Source organism: Myiozetetes cayanensis, unplaced genomic scaffold (assembly GCF_022539395.1).
Source record: "Myiozetetes cayanensis isolate MyiCay16 unplaced genomic scaffold, myiCay2020 scf6-25, whole genome shotgun sequence".
Lineage (NCBI taxonomy): Eukaryota > Metazoa > Chordata > Aves > Passeriformes > Tyrannidae > Myiozetetes > Myiozetetes cayanensis.
In genome coordinates, this window is record NW_026087853.1 from 51,784,537 (window position 1) to 51,808,630 (window position 24,094).

General features: G+C 36.6%; 1 protein-coding gene across 7 annotated transcripts in view; it reads right to left on the reverse strand.

Annotated features, from left to right (window-relative positions):
- Nucleotides 1-24,094, reverse strand: part of SBF2 (SET binding factor 2) — a 250,825-nt gene that overhangs the window by 38,500 nt on the left and 188,231 nt on the right. For all 7 annotated transcript variants that reach the window (XM_050335954.1, XM_050335953.1, XM_050335951.1 and 4 more), the window contains exons 18-27: nucleotides 14,944-15,114; nucleotides 13,354-13,616; nucleotides 11,928-12,100; nucleotides 11,594-11,667; nucleotides 11,016-11,211; nucleotides 9,715-9,842; nucleotides 7,371-7,546; nucleotides 6,319-6,464; nucleotides 2,317-2,515; nucleotides 533-729 (exon numbers count right to left, since the gene is read on the reverse strand). In XM_050335954.1, coding sequence (XP_050191911.1) covers nucleotides 533-729; nucleotides 2,317-2,515; nucleotides 6,319-6,464; nucleotides 7,371-7,546; nucleotides 9,715-9,842; nucleotides 11,016-11,211; nucleotides 11,594-11,667; nucleotides 11,928-12,100; nucleotides 13,354-13,616; nucleotides 14,944-15,114 — 1,723 coding nt within the window. The remainder of the gene's footprint in view (nucleotides 1-532; nucleotides 730-2,316; nucleotides 2,516-6,318; nucleotides 6,465-7,370; nucleotides 7,547-9,714; nucleotides 9,843-11,015; nucleotides 11,212-11,593; nucleotides 11,668-11,927; nucleotides 12,101-13,353; nucleotides 13,617-14,943; nucleotides 15,115-24,094) is intronic.

The following is a 24,094-nucleotide window of genomic DNA, read 5'->3' on the forward strand; positions in this document are numbered from 1 at the left end:
AACTAACTATTCTGATAAATCTTGTGTTGGTCCAGCCTTGATCACACAAAGGAAGAGATTTACTTAATGCACAGACTCCAACTAGAATCTTTCAAGTCTGTGTTTTATAAAAGAAAGAAATTAAACTAGTATTACAATGAAAAACATGAGAAAAATCAAATAGACAATGATATCTATAACATTTTATGTAGTCCTCTATTCAAAGGGACACCATACACTCATTACACAAACCAGTGCAGCGGAAAAAAGTAATTTAAGGGAAACACGAGAAGTTTGCATTGTACTTAAGAGATATCAGATTTTACTGAAACCTTTTGGTATGTCTATAATCTCTGTCCAAATTATTCACTGGCATTTTTGAACCACTTTCACACCATCCAGGATCTGCTTCTTGACACATGGTAATTAATATTATTGGATAACCACTCATATCCCAGGGCATTTGATCAATCGAGTCACTGATGTCCTCTAGAAAAGTTAAGTATTTCCACGTCAAATTCCTTGTAGAGAAAGCCCAGCTGCATCAACTCACCTGTAGGATGTGTGTTTTGGGATTTGAAGAGGCCCACAACACTCTTCCCATGAAAGCCCCCGGACCTTAGCAGCAGAGTGCTGTTTTTGGTGTTCTTCCAACAGACCACGGGCAGGCGGTTGTGCCGGTAACAGCGAGCCACTCTCTGCAGGCTGCTGTCCTGGACAGACTGGGGGACCACCAGCAGCCCAGGGTAACTGCACGGACAAGAAGGACATAAAAAAATTGAAAGACAACTCAAACTGCTCAACGACGAAAAACCACACAAAACCAACTCAAAATTACAAGCTGAAAATGCATCTTAATGAAAAGACACCCTAACTGTTGGAATTACTTTTATTTCCTAAGTAATTTTTAGTTCAATCCCAGCAAATACATTAGTTCATAAAGAAAGCTGCATTTTGAACAGAACTTGAGGTATGAAAAAATTGCAAGGCTATCACTACTAGTCACTTTCCACTGTAGGTTACATTTTATTTGGCAGTATTTTTCTTCTTAGTGTATCTCTTATCTGCCACTGTAATTTTTAAGCATGACAGAAAACAGAATTTTGAGGCATGCAAATGATGTTGTAGTTTTGTTTTGACACTTGTATATGAAATATGAGAATTGAAAGGAAAGAATGTTAGATTGCCTAAAGTATCACAATGAAAACAATAGTTTTTGGTTTATGGCAAAATACATTTAAATTTTACAGTCAGATTCCTTGGAACACTGCTTGAAACTGTCTGGGTACTTTTAAAAACACTACAATACAGGGGGAGATTAGAAAATTCACTGATATAATACCTTTAAAGGTGGAAACCCCAGTAAGACTGTAGTTGTGTTCACCTTAGTGAAAGAAGGATTCAAGGAATATGAAATATTATTTTCCATCTCCTCAAAAAACATCACTATAAGTGCCAATTTCATATGTTAAGAAGAAACTAAGATGAGACACGGGGAACAGTTACTGTTTACTAAACAACTTTGTTTCTCTATAATATCCACTGTTCCTCTAAATTCAATTCTTTAACATTTGGTGAACTGCACTCAGACAAAATAAATGTACTTGACATTTATAGTCAAACTTCTTAAAACGCAGTAACCAAACTAATATAGCAGTAGATTAGTATTTATATCCTGGGATTTTTAATCTGATCAGATATTAGTTGCCTTTAAAAAAACCTCCACCCTATAGAATATTAAAACCCAGTGGTTTTAGGAGAGGAAAGAGTTGTCTGCATAATGTTCAGTGCATAATGAAAATGCATAGATTTAATGAGTTCATCTGCATTGTACTCAATGGTGATTAAACAAACAGTACTTTAGACAAGTCATAAAACAAGAAAGGATCTAGGATTTTCCTTCTGTGCCCTTCTTCCACGAAGAACTGGTGATTCCATTGTCCATTATGAAAGCAATGACTAGTCAAAACCGGCTTTGGAGAATGCAAATATCTTCTGATATGACTCATGCAGATATGCTTTTGTATTAAAAAGAATGTTTGTGGGCCATGGTAGTAAACTGCATCAGCTTTCACAACAAAAAGAGGAGTTAGTAACACTCATGTGCTAAAACACAGTACGTGACTTTCAGCACATGACCAACTTTGAAAGTAGATACTTTCATGACTTTAATTTTAACACGTATTTTTTAATTTGAGGAAAATATTTATTTATAATCTTTCTGAGGCTTTGCTTTTTTATTTAGGAACAGAATAGATTTTAAATGCAAATGTATTTACGCAAATATACAGATACATGTCTCTACTTTCAACTCCTTAACTGCGTTGGTAAACTCACCTCCTGCAAAGTGAATACATCCTGTTCAGTGCAGTTATTCGTAAGTATTCTGTTTTTGAGCGAGACGAGTTAGTGCTGATGGTGCCCAGGCCCAAACGCTGGTAGTCTCTGAAACAGGCTCTTTCTACTAATTGCTCCATTGTTGATTTTTCTGATGCTTTCAGGGTGCCACCCGTGTGCATCTCGCTGTCGTCTGAAACTAAAGACAAAAATGTTGAGGAGTTGGCAACTGGGAAGGCCAGCAGTTACACAGAAAACAGTGCCACTTTCTTCTGAACGAAATATCATTCTGTTTTACCCTTGGTGACATGTGGCAAGAACTAACACATATAAACCACAGTTTATAAAATTCATAAACAATAAAATAGTATCTTACTCAGGAAACCTGCCTATATCATGCTTGGGACTGGCATGGCTGACATCTCTCTTGCTAAAATCCTGGAAAAAGTCATCTCACATATTCATTAGAACCGAAGACAGATAATCTTTTCTTACAAATTTATGAATTCTTTAAGAATTCTTTATGAATTCTTTACAAATTCATTCAAGATAAGAACACACTACACAATTTTTTTTTTTAACTATCTTCAGGAGAGGTACGATCTCTTAAAGGCTTGGTTCAACTTAAAAAATGTTTCAGTGTTCTAATTTCACAACAGATGTGACTGTTGGTTTCTTAATGTCCCTGTTTCAATGTCAAACAGCAGCTTCCTTCACCCGTGCACATCAGCTGCACTTTCCAAAGCAGAAAAACCTTTAACCATGAGAGATAAAAAACTATGTCACAAGTTCAAACTACTCTGAAATTCAAGTCAAGCAAGGTCGTCGTACAAAACCTGCCACCTGTCTGTTAGTGACACTTTTCAGCTATTTCCAAATACTTCTGAAAGCAGATTTACTGCTCACAGCACGTATCAGTTACTTGCTACCACCTCAAGCACTGAAATATGTGCTTCTGAGAAGTATTTCTTCAAGAACGATGCCCAGGAAAGTCTATAAGGATTTAAATTTAAGACAGCACTTCATAACCCTGGAAATTAAAATTATTAAAAGAACCCAAAAATTATGATATAATTAAAATTTAACTGGCAGTAGACAACATTCAGAATTTACAGCAGTACCTATACAATTTTTTTTTCTGTGCTTCTCAGCATAAAAACTGAATGAGTCATGTTTTTTGCCCTTTGAGCTCATCAAACAAAATCAAAAATTCTCTATTTGATCTAAATAACAGACTTTAATATCGTGGATATCTCCTCTTTTTCCTGTGTTTTCGTATTTGTCATGGGAAGAAAGAAGTTACACAACATTTAAAGTGTACTAATGAGAAACAAAATTAAATGGGTTTTAGAAATAATTTTATTTTTGGTCACACAGAAACTTGGTATTTAACAGATTTCAGTGCAAAGCTATAACCGACTCAGTTAAGATGAGGCTGCATTTTTTGAAATACTTCTTTCTAAATGTACTTTTCTCTCATGAAAGTAGTTATACTGGTGATCAGAGTTTGCAAAACATTTTCCTGGGCATAAAAAGCTAGAGATAAGAGCTCATATCAATGTCCTTAACCTGGAGAGACAACAAAATATCTTCAGCATGATTTATTTGATTCCGAAAAGATGAGGGATAAACTTTCTATTTTACTGTTCTTGAGATATGACTATTTGCAAAAGCAGGTTTTGCAGTCTCTTGTTTTATTGAACACACCAATATGATCACTTGTAGGAAACAGAATGTAGTAGTGATTTAGAGATGATAAACTCTGAAAATAAAATTATGAGGAGGAATTGGAGGGAAGTTCGGTGTTCACTGGCAACAAATAATAACTGCAGTGTCCAGTTTTGGAAGTCACATTGCAAGTTACATGTGGACCAGTTTAAGAAGTCTGAGAAAAAAGTATTGAAGATGATCATAAGTCTATCAAGACTAACAAACAAAGAACTGAAAGAAAGAACTGTGGATTTTTAACATACAGAAAAGAACAGAGAAATATTACAGTAAGCCATAAATACATTAAACTGCAATCAGAATGAAGGAATTCACCTCTTCTATATGTATATAGAGGCAGAGTAAGAAAGGAAGGCTTTAAATTGCAGCAAGATGATGTTTAGTCCTGAGTATCAGAAAGTTGCTTGTTTCTCTCCTGCATTAAGGATGGCTCTACGATCTGCCTAGAGTTGTGAAACCTTCATCTCTGAAAGCTTCTAAGAAAAAGTTAGGTAATCACTTACAAGGAACAGTTTACGTATGCTGCTCTTGCCCTGGGGCAGAGAGATGGACTAGTTGACCTCCTGAAGTTCCTTCCAACCCTACCTTTAACACTTCTTTTTTAAGACAATGCATCACCTGCTGCAGAGAGTTCCTGTTTGACTCACTGCTGGTAAAGCTGCATAGTTTCCCATACTTCAGTTTGTGAGACTTGCAAACAAGTCAAAGTCAAAACCACAGCAGTCAAGATAAAAGAAATTGCAGTGATTAATTCCTATGGCTATTTGTACTCTGCTGAAGTAGAGTCACCACTGTTGTCAGCTGACTGATGTGTTAGGGCTGCATGGAGAGAAAAGCAAACTGTTAGCCCTTGGTCACCTTACACATTCCAGCCAAAACAGCTGGAAAACAGCAGGCCTGAAGACTCACAATAATTTATATTTTTTTATTTTTGTTAGGGGAGGAAAAAAGTGACTGTTCACTAACGTTTATATAACACCTGTGTTCATGGAAGAACACAGTCATTTTGTGTATCAGCAATGCAAAAACTTAAAACTTCTTCAAGGGTAGTATGAATACACAGGTATGACTGTGCTTTGTGTCTCTGGGTGAAGAACACAAAATCACCCCCAAATCACCCAGGTCCAGCCTGCAGAATTGCTTCCGATCCAAAGAATCTACAACATCAGAACGCATGCTAACACAGCCCTTAAGGAAGATGATGGAAATTCAATTAAGAAAGTAATTTTTCGGCACTGTAAAGACATCCTGTATTTTCTAAAACTTTATTTTTGCCTTTTTCTCACTTTATCTGGAATGAAAGAAGAGAATCAGTATTTTTCAGCTCAACTGGAATGGCTTTCTTCCATTTCAGAGAGAACAGAGACAAGTGCTTTAGTCCTTCTTTGGACAACTTTCACACATCTGCTCGTAAGTCACATAAGTTGCCTTGCTCAATGACCAAATATTTTAAAAGAAAATCTGGCTTGTTTGATGTTTTGAAGAAATTATCAGTGTTTGATAAACACTTAATTATCTGAGACGCTTATGTTTTTTTAAAAAAGAAAAAATGGTATGACAAAACAACACCTGTTTATGTACAGGAGAATCTGGTTCCCTCTAGTGGTTTATTATAAATTAGCAGTGGTCCAGATAAGGATATATTGACAATAGTACATGGAAAGAAAAGAAGTTTTTTGGAGAAAGTCAAATTCCACACCATCACACAAACAGCACAAAGTGCCCAAGTCCCTTTCTACCTTCTGCCCCAAATCCTTCCAACCAAAATTTTGGAAAGTGATATATTCAGTAGCAATGACTTCTGCTGCTTTCAAAAATCATTTGTCAGTTCCACATCCACAAAAGCCTCCAATAATGTCTGCTCATTCTTGCATCTCACCAGTTACTGCTTTCTCATCAAAGACTAATTGCAGATATCAGATGTCTAAAGATAAATGGAGGCTACAGCATGCTTCTGTGCTGTTACATCTATACTAGTATGATGTAAAAAAAATGATCTAAAAGATACTATATCTAAATAGTTTCATAATTGAAAAATAACCTCATACTTTACTACACCACTGAATTAAGTCAACTTCCTCTTCTGCCTCTTCATTGCAAAACAGAACACTCACTAAATGTACAGATTTGAAACCCTTCTCTTCCCTGTCTAGGAAGACTCTTCCATTTCATTTTGAAAACATTTTGTATTCAATAGACTGTAAAGGAAGCATAATAGAGTTATTAGCATAATGGACTTATTAACCAACATGGAAAAAAGTATTTTCCTATTACCAGAGATATCATCATCTTCATTCCAGCCTGGGCGATTTCCTCTTTCTTCCACTATTGTGCCTGTCTTCTTCTTTAATAAATACTGGCGTCCAATTGTCATCTTCCCAGCACGTTTTGCTCCTTTCACAATGCTTTTTGAGAAGGTACTATAAATTCAAAGCAATGAAAATATTTAGAAAGATGATTCTCCCTAAGAGCATTTACAGATTTCTATGATGAACACAAATAAAATGTATGTAATAATTTTTCACTAATTACAAAGTCAACAATTAGAAACTTCAGAAAAACAACTTCCTATATTAAATTTTAAACACAAATTTTATTACTTTGAGATAAATTTGTGCCTATAATGTCTAATGGCAATGAATAAGCAGATATCATCTTTCTTCAGGTATTTTCATTTTGCTAGCAATGTGATAAATCTAGAAAGTTGACAAAGTAAAGGCAGGAAAGACAGACATTACCTTAAACTTTTAGGATTTCAGGAATACCTTGGGATTATACTTTTCTGTGTCAACAGGGCAATAATCAACAGAGAATCACAGGAGCTACCACTCTGGAACAGACTAATGATGCAGCTGGTCCAGTAAAATTAATGCATAATATAAAACTTAAAAGCAGACCCAAAGCTCAAACTCTAAATTAAAAACCACCAGAGCAAAGGCACAGGGTAAAACTAATTCTAATCCAGATTAAGTTGTTAACCTATAACACACAATGAACCTTGTTTCCATGTTGGCACAGGCTGCATAGCTCAAGATGCTACTTATATTTTCAAAATATAAGTAGGTTTCAATATGTAGTAAGGGGCTTGTCCAAACCTACTGCATCAAGAAATTTAGTTGAATAAGATAATTCCTATACCAAGTAAACATCTGTCTTATACTAATCCTCCTCTTATTCAGGAAATATAAAGAGATGCAGAATAGCAATCGCTTATTTTGACATTCCTGAAAAGTGATCTACATTTGTGCAGAGCTCTCAGACTGTTCAATGTGTCTGACTGACACAAAACAAGGACATCAGCAGTAAGAGAAGCAGAGGGACTGTACCGGAATGAAGTGTTCTTTTCTTTCTGTTTCGGTAAAATTATCTGTGGTGCTGTTTGCCCAGCGGCGAATGCAAAAGTGCTGAAGATAGACTGGGGATAGCGGAACTTCATTAACTGCTTCTTAAATATTTCCACCACTTCGGGACTTACTTCTTCATCAAATGCTACTTTAATTAACTGTATATTAAAGACATGACATGTTAGAAACCAGAAAAAAATATAATTACAGAATTAAAGAAATTAAAAGATTCTAAAATACAAATATATGTACATACATCTTATTTATTTTGAGGGATATTACATGTTTTATTAATTTCTTATTTACTTTTAAAATGTATGCCCTAATACTAAGGTATTTTCACTAAGAAGCATCTGGAATTCTCATAACATCAAATACAAAATATTTTGGTAAATCCAAGTAGTAGTGCTGGCACTAAGACGTCTGCAACAGTTCAAATACTGGTCACATGGGACAGCTTAGCTTGGAAATAATTCTGCCAGCTCTGCCCCTATACTGGAAACGAAGGTTGGTAATGCACTTCAAAGACTCTCATCAAGCCAATAATTTCAGCATTCATATGTCACAACCATTATATTTCTATTACTTAGACAGCCCAATTTTTGCCTCACCTTGCAAACTACAGAAAACTGCTCATAACAAAAATGTGATCATGAAATTGGTCCTTAAAAACAAAATAACCTCATGCTATTCAACACTGATCCATCCACTTGACTAAAAACGCTTTTTTGAAAAATCTGGGGAAAAAAGAAAATCCCATCCAATCATCCTCATCCAAAAGGAAGACAGTCAACAATTCAGGGAAAAAAAAAAAGACACAGAAAATACGGAATCCATAAAAAGGCCCAAAAGAACTTCAAGAATGTGGAAAAGCAAACAAAGAAATATCCTAGAGCTTTACTTTTGAGCGCATACCTAGATACCTTTTGAATGTCTTTTGCTTGCAATCTAGAAGGTGGATTTCATCCTCGCCTTTCTAATTTTACTTGTTTTGTAAATACTTTCCAAATGACTAATAACTCTGTTGTTCTAGGACCTCCTTGAAAGGAGCTCTTCACTCCTTCAGGGTAATGCTGATCTGAAGTTTTAAAGAGAACAAATAGCATAACCGCACACAAACCCATCTGAAAAATCACTATTAATAAACAAAGAGGAGGGGTTATTTTATACTGCATTGAACTCTGGCTGTTACATAAGGAACAGAGAGTAAACTGTTTGCTGATTGTTTTTGTTCTCCTAACCTAATACAAAACTATGCTAAACAAAAGCAAAGATGATGTTTGACCTGAATCCAGCACTAAAAACACCCTGTCTGTATTTATCACATCGTTGAAGCATGCTAAGTATTCTGATAAAAAGATTTCTGGAAAATAAGAGTCCTCTCACAAGTCCACAAGTGAACAACACTTTTTTGCTTATTTTACTCACTTGTATTCCTAATCTTATGCTCTTGAAGAGGATATTGAAGGATGATTAGCTAAATAATGTCCATTATTGAAAGGAATTAGTAAAATGCTGATGATATAGGTTGTTGTTTTCAAATGTTATTGTTCTCAATGAAAATATAATTCTGCAGTCAGTCAACCCAACAAAGTATTTCATATCTTAAGTACTGCATTCTACTTTCAGTCCATGATATAAAATTCTTTGCTTTTCAACTTTCAATCTCTTAAGGTTTGACCACAGCTAATATCACTATCAAGAGGAAGAATTCAGGGAAGGCTTCAGGATTCCTAATTCTTAGAAGTCCATCTCCGTCAATTGCCCTGCAGAACATGCTTCTGTTGAACACACTGAGGGAGATCCTACAGATGGGAAAATTCCAGGATCTGTGCCAGTCATACCGAGGCTCACTGGTTCTAGACAATGGCGGCTACTCTAAAGATTCCTGGAAGTGCAGCCTCCATGTGCAACATACCATGACTTTCTGTCACGGATTTTAACAGCAAGCTGGTAAAGTGTCAAGTGTTGAGAAGAAAACAACACTTAAAGTTCTCCATATTCATTCCATGTAGCTGCAGGAGCGAGAAAGCATGCTTCCATTGGTCTGCCTAGGCCTCTATTTACATGAAGATATTTTGGACCCAAAGCAGCCCCTTACAGGATCCAAAACAGACAGACAAGGAAAGCACTAAAAGAAATCCAATGTGAAAACGTAAATATCACCTGGGTAAAGAAAGGTCAGGGTTTCTACGAGGACTGCATTGTCTGTTGACTTTACAGAGCAGAAAACTGGACTCTTCACAAACAGCAGGACAAAGAGCTGCTCATAAGTGTATTGAGCTGACTGTGCAGCCACACAAATTTTTACAAAACCTCCTTTTACCTGAAAGGTAGCTGAACTGATCTGCAGTCCTTCCTGCATACTCTGCTGCAGCTGGTTCTGAATACTGATCTTCTTCTCCTTCGTAACAGATGCAATAGGAAAGCTCCGGATCACCGTCTGCTCTCCAACTGAGAACCACAACACCCAGACACGTGTTAGATCAGAGTCAGATCTGCTCTGGTCACGTTGTCATTTGAACAGATTGGAATGAGTAAGTATAAAGCAACATGAACATATTGGTAGAGAGTTAATTTCAGGCAAAATACCTGAAAAGGTGGTAAATTTCTAAAGCATTATTTGTAATCTGAATTTCTGCTTAATTTCAGTGGGAACGATTAGAAAAATAATCTCCTTCCTTCTGAATCTTTCTACACGATGGAAGTGCACCCCCAAAATCTAGGTTGGTAGGGGGTAAAGAAACAATTTCAATCTTATTCAAATTTCATACTGTATCGTACAACTTATAAACAAGTGATGGTATACATTGATATCTTTACATATGACCACAAACTTTGCACAATAAATTTATACTTCTGAATGACAATCAGATGTCATAGAAAAGGCAGACGTCAAAACACGAAAAGTTATCATTTAGAAGAGCAATCTCCATTAAATATTAAAAAAATACTGCATTTACAAGCAATAATTTTAGGTAGAATACTAACATATGAATATTTTTCCTTAAATTTTCTTCCAATGTCTGAAAAAAAATTTATGGAAACCTAGGAGTAGTGGAAGCTGCAGATTTCATATGGAGTCTCTGTTCTCTCTTAGTGGTGAAGAAGCTTACAAATACTGCTCTGCTAAGCAGCAATTTAAACCAGCCTTACAGTTGGAACAGAGATATAAAGACACCAAGCATTTTGTCCATTCTAAAGCCTATGAAAATTACTAAGGTATGATCAGGAACGTTCCTGTTTTCTGTCTCCAATTTTAGGTAGTCCATAAAAGCCCATGATGCCACGTGACAGCTACTGAAGTTTCCTTTAAGACATGTATATATGATTTTATATTACATAAATTACTGAAGACAGAACTCTAAATATCTACCAATACACAGGAATAAATAAACCTTTAGCATCTGAAGAAGGAAGCTGCAGTTAAGTGCAAAATCAAAACCAATCACTGTCATATTCAGTGATAAAAGCTTGTATTAAGAGATTACTTTTATCTAACAAACATGAAAAATTATACTGTGAGGTATGTGCATTTTGATGTTGATGCTTGAACAGGTAAACAGGCCAGCTCAAAATTCTGTTTATCCTGAAGGATCCCAATTATAACTGTTTGGATTTTCTTACCCAGTTGATCATGAGGAGTGCCTTTAAATATAATTCTGTAAGTGGTAAGGAACAAAGCTCCTTCAGCAGGGAGGATATGAGGACCTCCAAGCAGTCCTCCTGTGGCTTCCTCTCTGCCATCAGGATCCAGTAGCACACGGAGACCTTCACAAACAAATTCTTCTCCTGGCAGTAAAGTTGGTCGTAGAATTTTGGGCTGATGCAAATAATTGAAATGTGTTAGTGTAACAGCATTATCAGTGTCATACCTCAGTCTAGTTACAATATTTGGTTTTAAAAGCTTCAAAACAAAATTATTATGAGACTGAGTCCAAAGAAGGGAGATGGAGTTTGGACTCAACTAAGAGAAATGGGTCTCAAAAAGCAGTGGGCATGCAATAGCTTGTTTATGATCAGAGGTTTGGCTCTAGGAGTTTCACATTTCATGAGACCAAAGCCAAGCATTTTATTTATCACTGCTGGAAATTTTCTTTTCATGTTTTGATGTTTCCTCCTAACATTATGAGAGGAAAAAAAGATTACTAAACTGCATGATTCTAATACTTGTAAGGAATACAAATATGTTTCATAATACTTGCCTTCTGTATTGGTGGAAGCCGCCTACTCTCACGATGGACAGCCTCCAGAGTCTCTATGTGCATTGCTACAATGCCTGGAAAGCAGTAATACCATAAGTGAAGTCTCACACAATGTTAAAAAAAAAGCTTTAATCTAATTAAAACTCTGATACTCTGAAATTCTCAAATTCAAACATCAAGGGAATAATTATCTAAAATTCAACAGCAACTACAGCTTGGAAAAGAAATCTAACCTCCTGACATAACTGAAAGTAACTGAAACTAAAAAGTGCATTTGTCTCACTAGATAAAAAAAAAAAAAGACTATAAACCACCTTTTTGACAGAATTCCTACCTGGTATCATGCAATGCAGCCCCTTGATGTGATCCTGGGTAACTCCACTTTCTGTGCAGACCTTGTCAATAAATCTGGTGATGAAGCGCACAACCGCATTTGCAACGTCGTTGTTCTCCGAGTCCTCAAATCCACTCTCGGTGTCGTAACTCTCTGCAACACTGCCTGCAATACTAGAGGCATAAATAAAAACAATGTCAGGAGTGAAAAATTCAGCTGTTCATGCACATATGATACCTGGCTGGACAAAGACAAGCTGTGGGGTTTTTCTCTAGTAACAATTCACAAACCTTGCTAAAAGCATATGGTGGTACCACAAGTACATTCTACTTCCACTGCATTAACACTGTCTAAACTTCATGGATGACGACAGAGGAGAACTTCCCCTCCATGAGCCCAGTGCAGAGAGGCCCCCCAGGAGAAAACAGCTTTTTGAAAGTGAGCTCTATGTCTTCTCTTCATAAAGTCAAGTACAGTATTTACAACTCATGGTAAACAAATATCAAGTTATATAGAGAAAGATACATTTTAAAGGCATATTTTGGTTGCAGAGCAAAGGAATCAAAATCTAAAAAGATACAGGAAAAGCTTTTTGTGCATCAGGTAAGCAAGCAAGTCAGTGGTAGAGGTACTTTGAACATCTAAAAATGCCTCCCATAATAATACTAAGAGCCAGATTCATAGATTGCAACATACACTGCAACCACACACAGCTCACAGGCATACGGAGCATGCCTGAGATTAGGGGTGTTTAGTCAGCAGAAATCAGTAACTCCACAGGGAGTTTTGTCCTGATAGCCTTTTACTTGATATCAGGGTTTTTACATGGTGTTCTATGACTTTATCAGGCGGGAATTTTGTACAGATAGGTGATAATGAAGACAACAAACAGAGAGGGAGGAAGGCTTGTTATGAAATGTCCTGGATTTGCATGCTAGGGAACATAACTGATGTTACACTCCTCCTGCTTCCTTAGTAATTTAACCTTTGCCATTGTGGTTTAGCCCTCTTGCTTTTTGTGGCCTCAGTGCCTTTCCTCCTTGCAGCTGTTGCACAGAAATTGTGATTTTATGGATGCTATACAAAAGGTTTCTTGACTTTAGGTTCATGCACAGGTTTTTTTTTCAACTTACATAAAAACTAACAGAGTGGTTTGAGGGTTGCTGTTTTCTTTCTCACCATACCCTGTGTTTGTCCTCAACATCAATACAACTTTTATGTTCCTTTAAATGGTGGTAAACTACTCCAGATTAAGTTCTGTTATTCAAGAGGAATGATACCAGACTTCTGCTTGCCTTAACTAATGAACTTGAAAAGAAGTGAAGATACTGAAATAATCTGGTATTTAGAATAAGCCCTAAAAGCTATGACCACTCTGCAAACCGTGGCCCATCCTGACTGATGAGCACTGACCTTGCACACCCACCTGTTTGTGACAATGCTGTTGCTTCCGCTCTCCCAGTCACCAGTGGCTGAAGTTCTCAGCAACTTGTTCTTACTCGTGTCCAGTGGTACCAGCAGATAGACCATGAGGTTGGCAAAATGAATTGCCTGACTGAAAACGGTGCTTTCCTCATTCTGGACTAGCTCCTGCTGCGTCTGTTTATTAAGAGTTGGCCACAATCGCAGCTGCTCGGCAGCCAGGTCCATTGCTGTCTTATCCTGGTCTGGGCTGGCAGAAGTTTTCTCCTAGAAGCCATACAGAAAGAAATATAAAGACACATAAAGAGATACAAAGAAGAAATAATAAAGCTATAACTTAAAAAAACAATGTTTAGTCAAAACTTCATTTATTAAATTTCTTACTAAAATTCCTCAGTTATTTAAATCATGTATTCATTTGGAAAGGAAAAGCAAATAACTACATTCAGTACGGTTTAAAGAGAGTTATCATTATGGGAACAGAGCTTTGAAAGTGGTTTACTGAAATACACAAGTAGCACAATGTAGACAGATCTAAGTAACATAATTTCTTTTGAGGTCTCTTCTATGTCATACAATGTTCCCTCTTTTTTCAGAGTGGTTTACTGACTTTAATATAGCTCCCCTCCTTAGATTATCCACTTAACTCACATATGAACAAGCATAAATCAGATTGAGAAACAACATGCAGCTCATAGCCTGATCCAGGAGATATCCTCCAAATTCCTAGGATGCTCAGGTGAGAGAAGATTTTCTATAAATAGTTTCCAGGCCAGCTGAAACATTCATGTTTTAATATGCTGGAGTCCAACTCTAGCATTAGCTTGAAGCAAACTAGGTAGATGGCACACAATCAAACTACAGTAAAGGAATCTGGCAGCTGATATTAATGACCTAACGCCTGATGTTAAATTAATTGAGGACTAGATATCTTGCAAATGTTTTTTCCATACTAAGTTGAGGTAATTTTCCATATAAACACATGTGAGGGTTAAAGGAGATGCTTCACTGTAAGTGCTACTGTTCTTCACATTTTTCTTTACAGAGTGTCAGATTGGAGGAGGTTCCCTGTACACAAACCCACAGTCCTTTTCTCTTTATCCCAGAAATTTCTCTGCATTCTTCATTCTGACTACAATTCTGGGAATAGCTCTGTCTATTTTACTTCCTCTCTTGACTACACTGTATACTTTGGGTAGATACACTTCTCAGTCTCATAGTTGATATTTTCATAAAATAAGAGAGATTAAAAGTGGCTCTTTTCTATGTGTATGTGCTCCTTAAAAAATTTCATAATTTAATTTTAGCATACTTCAAGGCATCCCATCATACTACTCTCAGGAAAAACATACACATTAAAGTGTGGAAAATTCTACAAAAGGTGCTTGTTTGAAAAATCATCAATGCAACATCAGATTATAATGCTTTGCAAACAAATATACATTTTTATTATTTCTCATGTTATTGTATGCTGTGTAACATGGGGAAAACGAAAGAAAAATACATAGAATAACTTTGCCCTCTGTAACTTAGGAGACAATTAAAATGTGAATAAAAATATTACTTTAACATTTACTTTAATATAATCCCCTACCTTTTGTTTTAACTGTACTGCATGGTTGTCATCTTTGGCTGTAAGGTAAAGGGCACGAACTTGATTTTGCACGTTGCTATAAAAGGTTGTTTCCCAAAACTGTTGGTTAGTCCAGATAGGATGATCCTGTACACAGGTGTAAGCAAACTGACTAACTCCAGGTGCTAATTTCTGAAAGTAAAAGATGTGCAAAGTTAACAAATTAGTCCTATTTTTTAATTTCTTTCAAAGGTTATGCATTGAGTACTGAAATATAAATACATTATACATATATATACACATATATATACATAAACATAAAATTAGTTGTACAGACTGAAATATGCCACCAGAGTTCTTCCTAAAAGCTTCATTTGTTGCAACAGTAGAAGATTAGATAAATTGTTATCTTCACTGTTATTTACTGTACTCTATGACCCAAATCCAGCTTCTGAAAGTGTGCTAAATTAGGTATGTTCTTTGAAGTCACAAGGGTCTGGATCACTGTAAGATCTCAAACAAACCCAGGATTGTTACAGCATTAGTCATTATGAATGAACCATTTTTTTCAAGTAGATCTATTTATTTAGGTTGCACTAGTCTCCCAGTGAGTTGTTTAATATTCTTGATAACCACATACAATGAAAGGAAATTTATTTCAGTGATCTGAATCATGAAGAATGAAATCCTTTATCATACATTCTTACTTTTTGAAAAAAGAAGGCCGCAAAAAATATCTGTGTTGTATACTGCATGTAGCTAAGAAGGAGGTAATCTAAATATCTGCTTTGATTATTTCTGCAGCAGAACTGAAGAAAAAAGTATATTACTGGGTGCCTCATTTAATGACTTTCACTCACAATACTACCCATACCTGAAATACACACTATATCTAGAACTTAAATTTCATTTTGGTGATTATGTTGTAAAGTGCTTTCCTGGAGAGCATGACTGCTCCTCAATTTAATATTTGTAATTGTACAGCTGTTCACAACAGCCGGTACACATAAAAGTCTCTTAGCAGGCACTTGGGCATCCAAATGGAAGGCTAGGAAATTACAACCAAAAATTTTAGAGTCTGGTTTACAGATTTCTGGTTTTGCAATTCTTCAGACTGTGTTTTCCACGTTATGCTCTTCCAAGTACATCATGAACTAAAAGTCCTGATCATGTGCCATGTATTCATTCCTTATCAAAGGACCTTATTCCAAGGTCCTTTCAAACTGTATGTTGAGAAAATGCTATGTGACATGCTAGTAAAATTTACCCAATTAAAATGCCTCCTTGTGACTGACCATCAAAAAGTGAGAAATAAATTATTTATTTAATCATGCAGAATAAAATAAAAATTTCTTGGTAAACTGTTATGAAATCTAAACGTGTAGAAGATTCAAATTATATTAAATGTGATTTCGTTTACTCAATACAGATTGAAAGAGAAGATAGCTGGTTTGTTTAACAGATGCCCAAGTTTCAGTTGTGGTGATGTTTCATGGCAGCTCACAGGAAACAGTAACTGATCACACAGTAACAGCTCCCACACCTGACCCAGCTGTTAAATCACAGAACAGCTCTGCACAAACACTACAGATCTCTGTAGTGACTGCTGAACAGCCTTTAAAAAAACACAAGGCATACAAAATAAACATTCATATTTTTATATAAAAATATATAAATATTATAAAATTATCTCACATAATATATATAATATAAATCATTATATATATATAAAATATACTATGTCATGCCTACTAATTAGCAGGACAACTAACTGTACATGAAAATGAGTATTTTAATATTTAAAAAAAAAAGTGACAATGTTACAGAATATAAAGGAGGACTACACCTCTTGCCCCCTCTACAGCCACCTCCTTTACAGCAATCTTACTTCTGCAAGAGGAGTACACATTGTGCATCTTCCACTGCTGGAGGATGTGTATGATGGTAGCTCAAAACATCCTCATTTGTTCAGCTATGGGAATTACCACAGGCCCCACAGAATGGATTTGGCCCCATCATTCACCTAATTAAAAATCCATACGAACAAAAACCCGTGTTACGGAGGAATGGGAAAGATGGGTAAATTGTGGAAGATAAATATGGACAACACAACTCGAAAACCGTACCATAACTTCTACTTTGATTTATTCTTTGGGGTTTTTTTTCACTGGCAGTAATTCCCAGTCACAACAAATCTGCAAAAAGGGAGTATGATGTGTTAGGAAAAGGGGAAAGGAAAAAAAAGGGAAGTTGGTAGTCAGCTCATGCCAATTTGTGTAGTAAATGCCTCACAAAGGAGAGAATTGACTATCGACCTCTTCAGTTGCCTTTGATGCCTCAGCCCAAATCAGGCAATTGTGTAAAGCAGGTAAAGAGGGGGTGATCTTTGACACAAACCCAAACGAAAGTTCAAGCTCATAACTCTGGGTGCACAGTAACAGTGCTGCAGATATAAAAATGAAATAAATGATTTTGACACGGGGACAAACATGACAGGAAAGCTGAGGGGCTTTTAGATGCTCTTCCTGTGCTCATAATTTAAAACCATGAACAGCCATTTCAATAGATAATTTTTAAACAATGGAGATTTATGTTCAAATATAACAACATAAATCAACACTGACAATAAGTCCTGGACAAACTAAAAACAGTTTGTTTAAGGAAGGATGAAAAAAACCCACATCAAAAAGCTCAGTGATCATAAATGTTATCCTTCTCATCACCTGCATGTGTTGAAACACGGCAAAACCTGATATTGGCCAGAGCACAGAGTCAAAATCAGGACTTTCAGTTCCTGGCTCTGCCAGTTATTTGGGGCAAAATCACTTTGGATTCTCAGTTTGTTTCAGTTAGTTTGTCTGTAAAAGAGGAATATGAATACCAGCCTCAAGAAGCACACTGTTGTTCCATGGACTAAAAATACTCTTGGTACAAATATAAGCATTCCATAAAGCTTGCAGTTTCCATATTCTCTACCCTGGCAGTGCTTAGCCCACTTGAGTAGAATGGAAGCTAATCTAACATATCAAAAGGATCCAAATGTTTACTGTTGTATTCAAAACAATTTGCCTCAGAATTTCTCCAATTTAATTAAAACAGTAGTTCGGTGTTTTCCATCAAGTAATACTACACATATAAAACATTCACCCAGCTTTCCATAGGACAGCTAAACCACACGGGTATTTATGCTCTTCCTATCTGTCCTGATAATTCACTTGTGCCAGACAGAATGAACATAGGAGGCAGCAAAAGAATTTCCTACTTGTAAGGGAGGATTTAGGGACTGACAGCTTAAAAAAGATCCCAGAAGAAAATTATAAAAACAGTTCTGAACTGCTGAAGTCCTCAATCTAACAGCTAAAAAGAACATTGAGGTGTAAACTGTAATAACCAACAGGAAATTGGTTAACTTTTGCAAAGGACACTGAATACTTCCAATAGACTAAAAGAACTTGAAAAACTCCAAACAGTTCCCTCCCAACTTATGTATGAAGAGCTATCTGTGACATTATATTATCTAGATTGCTTGTTTCTGAAAAAAGAAAAGCATGTGCTGTCCTGATCACTTATCAGTTACTATCCTTTACACCACAGAAGCTTAAAGAAGAAAGCAAGTTTATTCTAATAAAAGAAAGGATGCAGTTATTGATTGTGAAGTTGGAAAAAGATTTGCAAAACAAAAAGAGTAAAAAACAGAATATAAATATAGCTGAGACTGCTCTTTTATCACACAGTTTTCCTGCATGGAAATGAAGAGGCAGACTCAACAGGACCCTTCTCTAGAAAAATCCAGTTCATTTCAGAAATAAAGTAGATTTCTCTCTCCAACTTAATAATAATGGCCAGTCTTCGCGAGCGAAGATCTGGGGAAGGTCTTTACACCTTCCAGCCTGCGCATTGGATTTTTTAGGTGAGACACAGTGTGCGCGGAACTGAGCCCACCCTTTAATCCTAAGGTTCATCTGCCGGGGCCAAGCGAGCTTGGACGGTGGCAGCGAGGTCCTCAGGACGTAGGTGGGTTGCCTTTAAGGGCTAACGAGCCCCACCTGCCCGGGAGTGGCCCTGACCGGGAATCAAACCCGGGCCTCGGCGGTGACAGTGCGGCGCCCTTACCACTAGACCACCAGGGGCTCCAACTTACAGTCCAAGTTATTGGTTCGGGTATATTTGGTGAGAAAAGGAAGGAAAAGAAGTGAGAAGGAGGTTGCTGCTGAATGCAAAGAACAGCTTCCTCCTCAGCTCCTTGATGAGTCACTGGCTGTGGGTTATCCCTTTGACCTCTGTGAGAAAGCTCTTGCAACACCTCTGCATACCAAAGATCACAGCACTTCTCTCCTGTATTGGTTAAGGCTATCCCTGGAAGCCTGCAAGTGTGAGCTTTTGGATCATCCAGGACACAATGCACTGCTAATTTAAAGGGTCACTCCCTATCCAGTTTTATGCAGACATTCAGTCAGTTACCATCTGTTGTATATCATTAACTGGCACCACTTGCTGTAGGCAACGCGCTGCCCCTGCCCAAGACAGTGTAAACTAAGATTTGCACATGAACCCAGTCTATGAGCCAGTCCTGCATTCAGATCTATGTTGTGCCCACACAGACACCTGGTAAGTCCAAAAAGACTTCCAAGTTGTCCAACTGGATCAACCTACATAGACTGTTATGTCTACATATTACTTGCAGACAACACTGCATGACACTGTACAAACACCACAGAATCATACAATGCTTTGGGTTGGAAGAGACCTTAAAGATCATCTCACTCTTCCAACACCCCTGCCATGACCAGGTTGCTCAGAGCCCCATCCAGCCTGGCCTTGGACACTTCCAGGGATGGGGCATCCACAGATTCTCTGGGTAATCTCCTCCTCCAGAGTCTAATCACCTCTACAATAAACAATTAATTCTTAAGAAAATCTATTCCAAAATCTACCCTCTTTCACTTTAAAGCCATTACATGCACATACTCAAACAAGTGTAAGTGTGTATGAACACGTTTCCAAGTCTGACTGTGTGCTGCATGGATAACATCTGCCAAAAAATGCAATTCAATGAATGGTTTTCCCATTTGGTCTAAAGTATAAAATTATACTCACATGTATTGTACACACAAATGTGGAGAAAGGTTATAAAAGCATAAAGAAAGAACTGTGAAGCTTCCGTTAATTTTTTTTTTTAAGTTTTGATTTTTACTGCTTAAGAAAAAAAAAGATAAAATACTAAATCAAACTTAGTCTCCAACCTGAAAATCTCAGAAAACCCCAACAAACCAATTTTGCCACCTCTTTTACCTTCAGCAAGCCACCAAACCAGATAGGACCCAAGATCGATTTCTATTTTAAAAGAAAATTAGTAGCAAAGCAGTTCATTACACTGTTCATCTACTATTATTTCACCATGAAAAATAAAAGGAAGGTCAATTCACTAATATTTCAGTGCTACCAAATCACAGACAGGTACATTAAACCAGTAGAGGGCAATAGAATTCTAGAATTTTGCAAAAATGGGATGTAATTCTGGATGGAGCTTTATTTACTGTATACATTTTCTGGCAAAAGTCACTTAAACATTAAATTACTCATGGTCTCTAACCCTGGATTCCTGAAGTTCATGTAATTACTTAAAGCCATGCAGAATATCTCACATTTCTATACAGATGTATCAAGACAGACAGATATATGCTAACACAAAGTTCCATGTAACATTAAATAACGTGCATAATAACAAACCTCTTTCTCCACAGAGATACCAAAGATATTTTAAAAGTTCTGTTACACACAGAAGGAAAGGAAACTAAAGTCATCTAGAATGAAGTATGTTCAGATCCCACAAAAAAAGAGAGAAGACATTTTCATACCAGAACTTTACGGTTCTGAATATAGTTAGGATCCAAGAGGTGGATAACAAATAGGTTGATTTTTTTCCACCGTAAACAGTACATTAAAGTTTTGGGGTTTTCTAAAATGTAATTTCATTATTGAGATTACCATTACACTATTCACCACAGTTTAAATCCATTAGTTAAGTTACAGATTTCACAAATTCTCAGTTGCAGCGTTGAATCCATCTGAGGAGCATTTTAAATAGTGCCACAGCTATTTTGAAAATCTTCTAAAATGTCATCATATTCCTTTGGCATCAAGTGGCTCAGCAGTGAGTGTGTGCACTTGTAACTGCATTGGAATGATGGCATTGGCAGCAACAAAGCTGTTACCCAGGTCTGTGCTCAGAACCAAATAAACCCTGTAAATCTCACAAGTTTCTGGTTTTTTATTGATATTCAGATAGTGGTTCTTAGAATTATTGATGACCTGATATGCAAACCCAGCTAAACAGAGCATCTAAGTAATCCCCCAAAGTATTTCTTTAATTACTATGTTCCTTCTTCTGTGGCAGCTTTCTCTGTCTTCAGTGGCAGAGTTCTTTGAAGTTCTCTTGACATACAGCATTCCCCTATCTGAAGAAGCCAGTAAAACAATAGTCCTCAAGTAGCCCTCAAGAACAGGATGAGCAAATTAGAAAGATGTAGGGCTACAATATAGAATATAAATTGCAAATTAATAAAACTAGAACAGTTGTAGATCTCACCTTGGCAAGACAAACTCTATATACTACATGGTTCAGAAGGTGAGAGAGAGAGGATGGGCAAGAACCAGGAAGTGCAACATTAGGAAGAATTCTGAAAGTAAGGAGAAGAAAACTGAACTTTTTGCACTCTAAGTCATTTGAGAGATTGAAAGATCCAGTCTGACCAACAGGCAAAGAAAATGATTGTGGAGGTGTTGAATGCAAGTGCCTTACAGAGCAGGGCACTGTGAGGAACAATTGTGCAGCGCATGAGGAAGAGGAGAGCTGCACATCCACCCAGTAAATTCCTATTGGCAGGGTGTTATGAACTAATGACAAAGAGCTGATGTGGTATTCAGAAAGCCAGGAGCAAATCAGAGGAAGCAAAGAAGAGGATCCTATCAGGAATTTCAACTGGAGGTACTACCACAAAGGATGTAGAAGCAGAAAATCATAAAAGGACACAAACAAGAGTAGGAGATACAAACTGCAATTATGGGCTTGAATCGCTGGGATAATAACGTGTAAGGAAAAAGTGTAAGACAGAAAAGCATTTGTGACACCACAATTCTTTGGTCACATCCAGTTCAAATTGTTGATGAGATATCTAAGACAGTAACACAGAAATTCACACAAAAGCAGGCAAAATACACAAATATATCAGCAGCTTCTCTTCCTGGCCATCTGTAAGCATTTACTCTCTCTTGGAAATGTAAAATAATGCTGCTCAGATCACGACAGATAATAATGCTACAATGAAACCAAATTCAACTAAAGATATTGTATTTTTATTTAGAAAATTAAGTTCCATTCTACTGGGACAGGGACGTCGTGATCAGGAGGAGAAGCTGAACTTACACATATGGAAAATGCCCAGGACTCTGTTACTTCATTTACATTCCTACAGCTTAAGGTCAGAAGTTTTACCAAAAATTTTAATTAAACCACCAGAAATTCTTTCATGGTGAAGATTCTAAGTGAATCAGAACTTCTGTAACACTGTAATCCCTCCTAGAAGTAACAACGTAAAGAGATGGGCTATAAGTAAATTAAAATTGTTACACTTAAACCAGAGTTCCTATCATGACTAGAAAATGAGCTCAAGCGGAAATACAACGGAAAGTTTTCTGTTTATTCTAGGAGATAGTGGATCAGTTCCTCAGTTACAGAACTGAGCATTTACTATAAAATTTATCATAACATCTTATTTTAATTGTTTGGGTTTTTTTTTTCCTGACCAAGCACTTCCTCCCACAAACCACCAAGGAAAGGAATTACAGATTGCAAAGTTCTCTTCCATGTTTCCCATGATGTTATCATTCTGGGAAAGCCAGCCTCTTCAACAGAGCAAAGTTACTACAGTAATTGATTTCCAAAATTCCTTGTAGAGAAACACATTTAAAAAATCCTCTAGATAGTTTCTCCTATTAATATGCCATATACTGTCATATTATACTTCCCTGTTTAATTTCTTCCAGGTTTGATTTCCCCCCCCACCCCTGACCTAAAAATAGTTAGGGAAGTGCGATATTCTCTTCCTGCACAGACATAAGATCTGTTCTACTGAATGTATTATGTATCCATTCAAAATTAAAGTGCACAAATTAAAATTGTAAGGATTAAAGATCATATTTCACCATTTGTGTTTGCAAGTAATATTGCAAAACCTCTCAGTCATAGCTAACAAGAATCCTCAGATTCCTATTTTAACTTAAAAAGTATGTTTGCTTTTACAAAAATAATTTACTGAACTACATTACATATAAGAAAAGAACTTTTAATGGATGTAATAAAAACCCTTGACTGGAAGATTGTTTGGAAATATTGACAGAGCTTTGACCATGGCATTAAAAATTCTCATCCATGACCCCACTCATACTCATAAGCACCTGCCAAGTAACCACATTATCCTCTCTCAAAATTCAATAAAATACTCCTTTTAGGTCATGTCTACAAAAACTTCAGCCATAATTAATTTACTGGTGGACAGAATCACCAACAGTAATTATGACTATTATGAATAATGATGACTATTATGAATCATGAACAACAATGATGACTCCACAGCTTCCTTCCAATGCTTCACACTGTCTGGCTTCAAGTATTATCACTAATTTCAAATACATATTGTAAGCTCTTGAGGATAAGTATCATCATCTTTCTGTTCTTTTGTACAGAAGCAAGCCCAGCAGTTCTGGTCCACAATTAGGGCTCCTGGATTTTCCAGGAAAGCAAATAATGCCAATATCCACAACTTGGTAATATTGTAAAATGCCCTTAATCAAACTTTTGCCTGTTAACTTGAATATGTGCAAAATGAGCAAGATGTCTGAATGAAGAAACAAGATGATATTTGGAAATGCATTTTACACATTTAATTAAGATTTAATAATCCATCTCATATTTTAAACATACTGCATGGTGTTTTCAATTGCACTATTGCCAGAAGGCTAGGAACTGACCACAAGCTAAAGAACAAACATATTTTTTTCCTTAGAAAACATGAATAACCTGAAGGAATTAACACCCAACCCCAACCCTGCTAAACAGGGCAGGCTTTTCATGTCCTTTTACACTTTCCACCCACATTACCACTCACTTTCT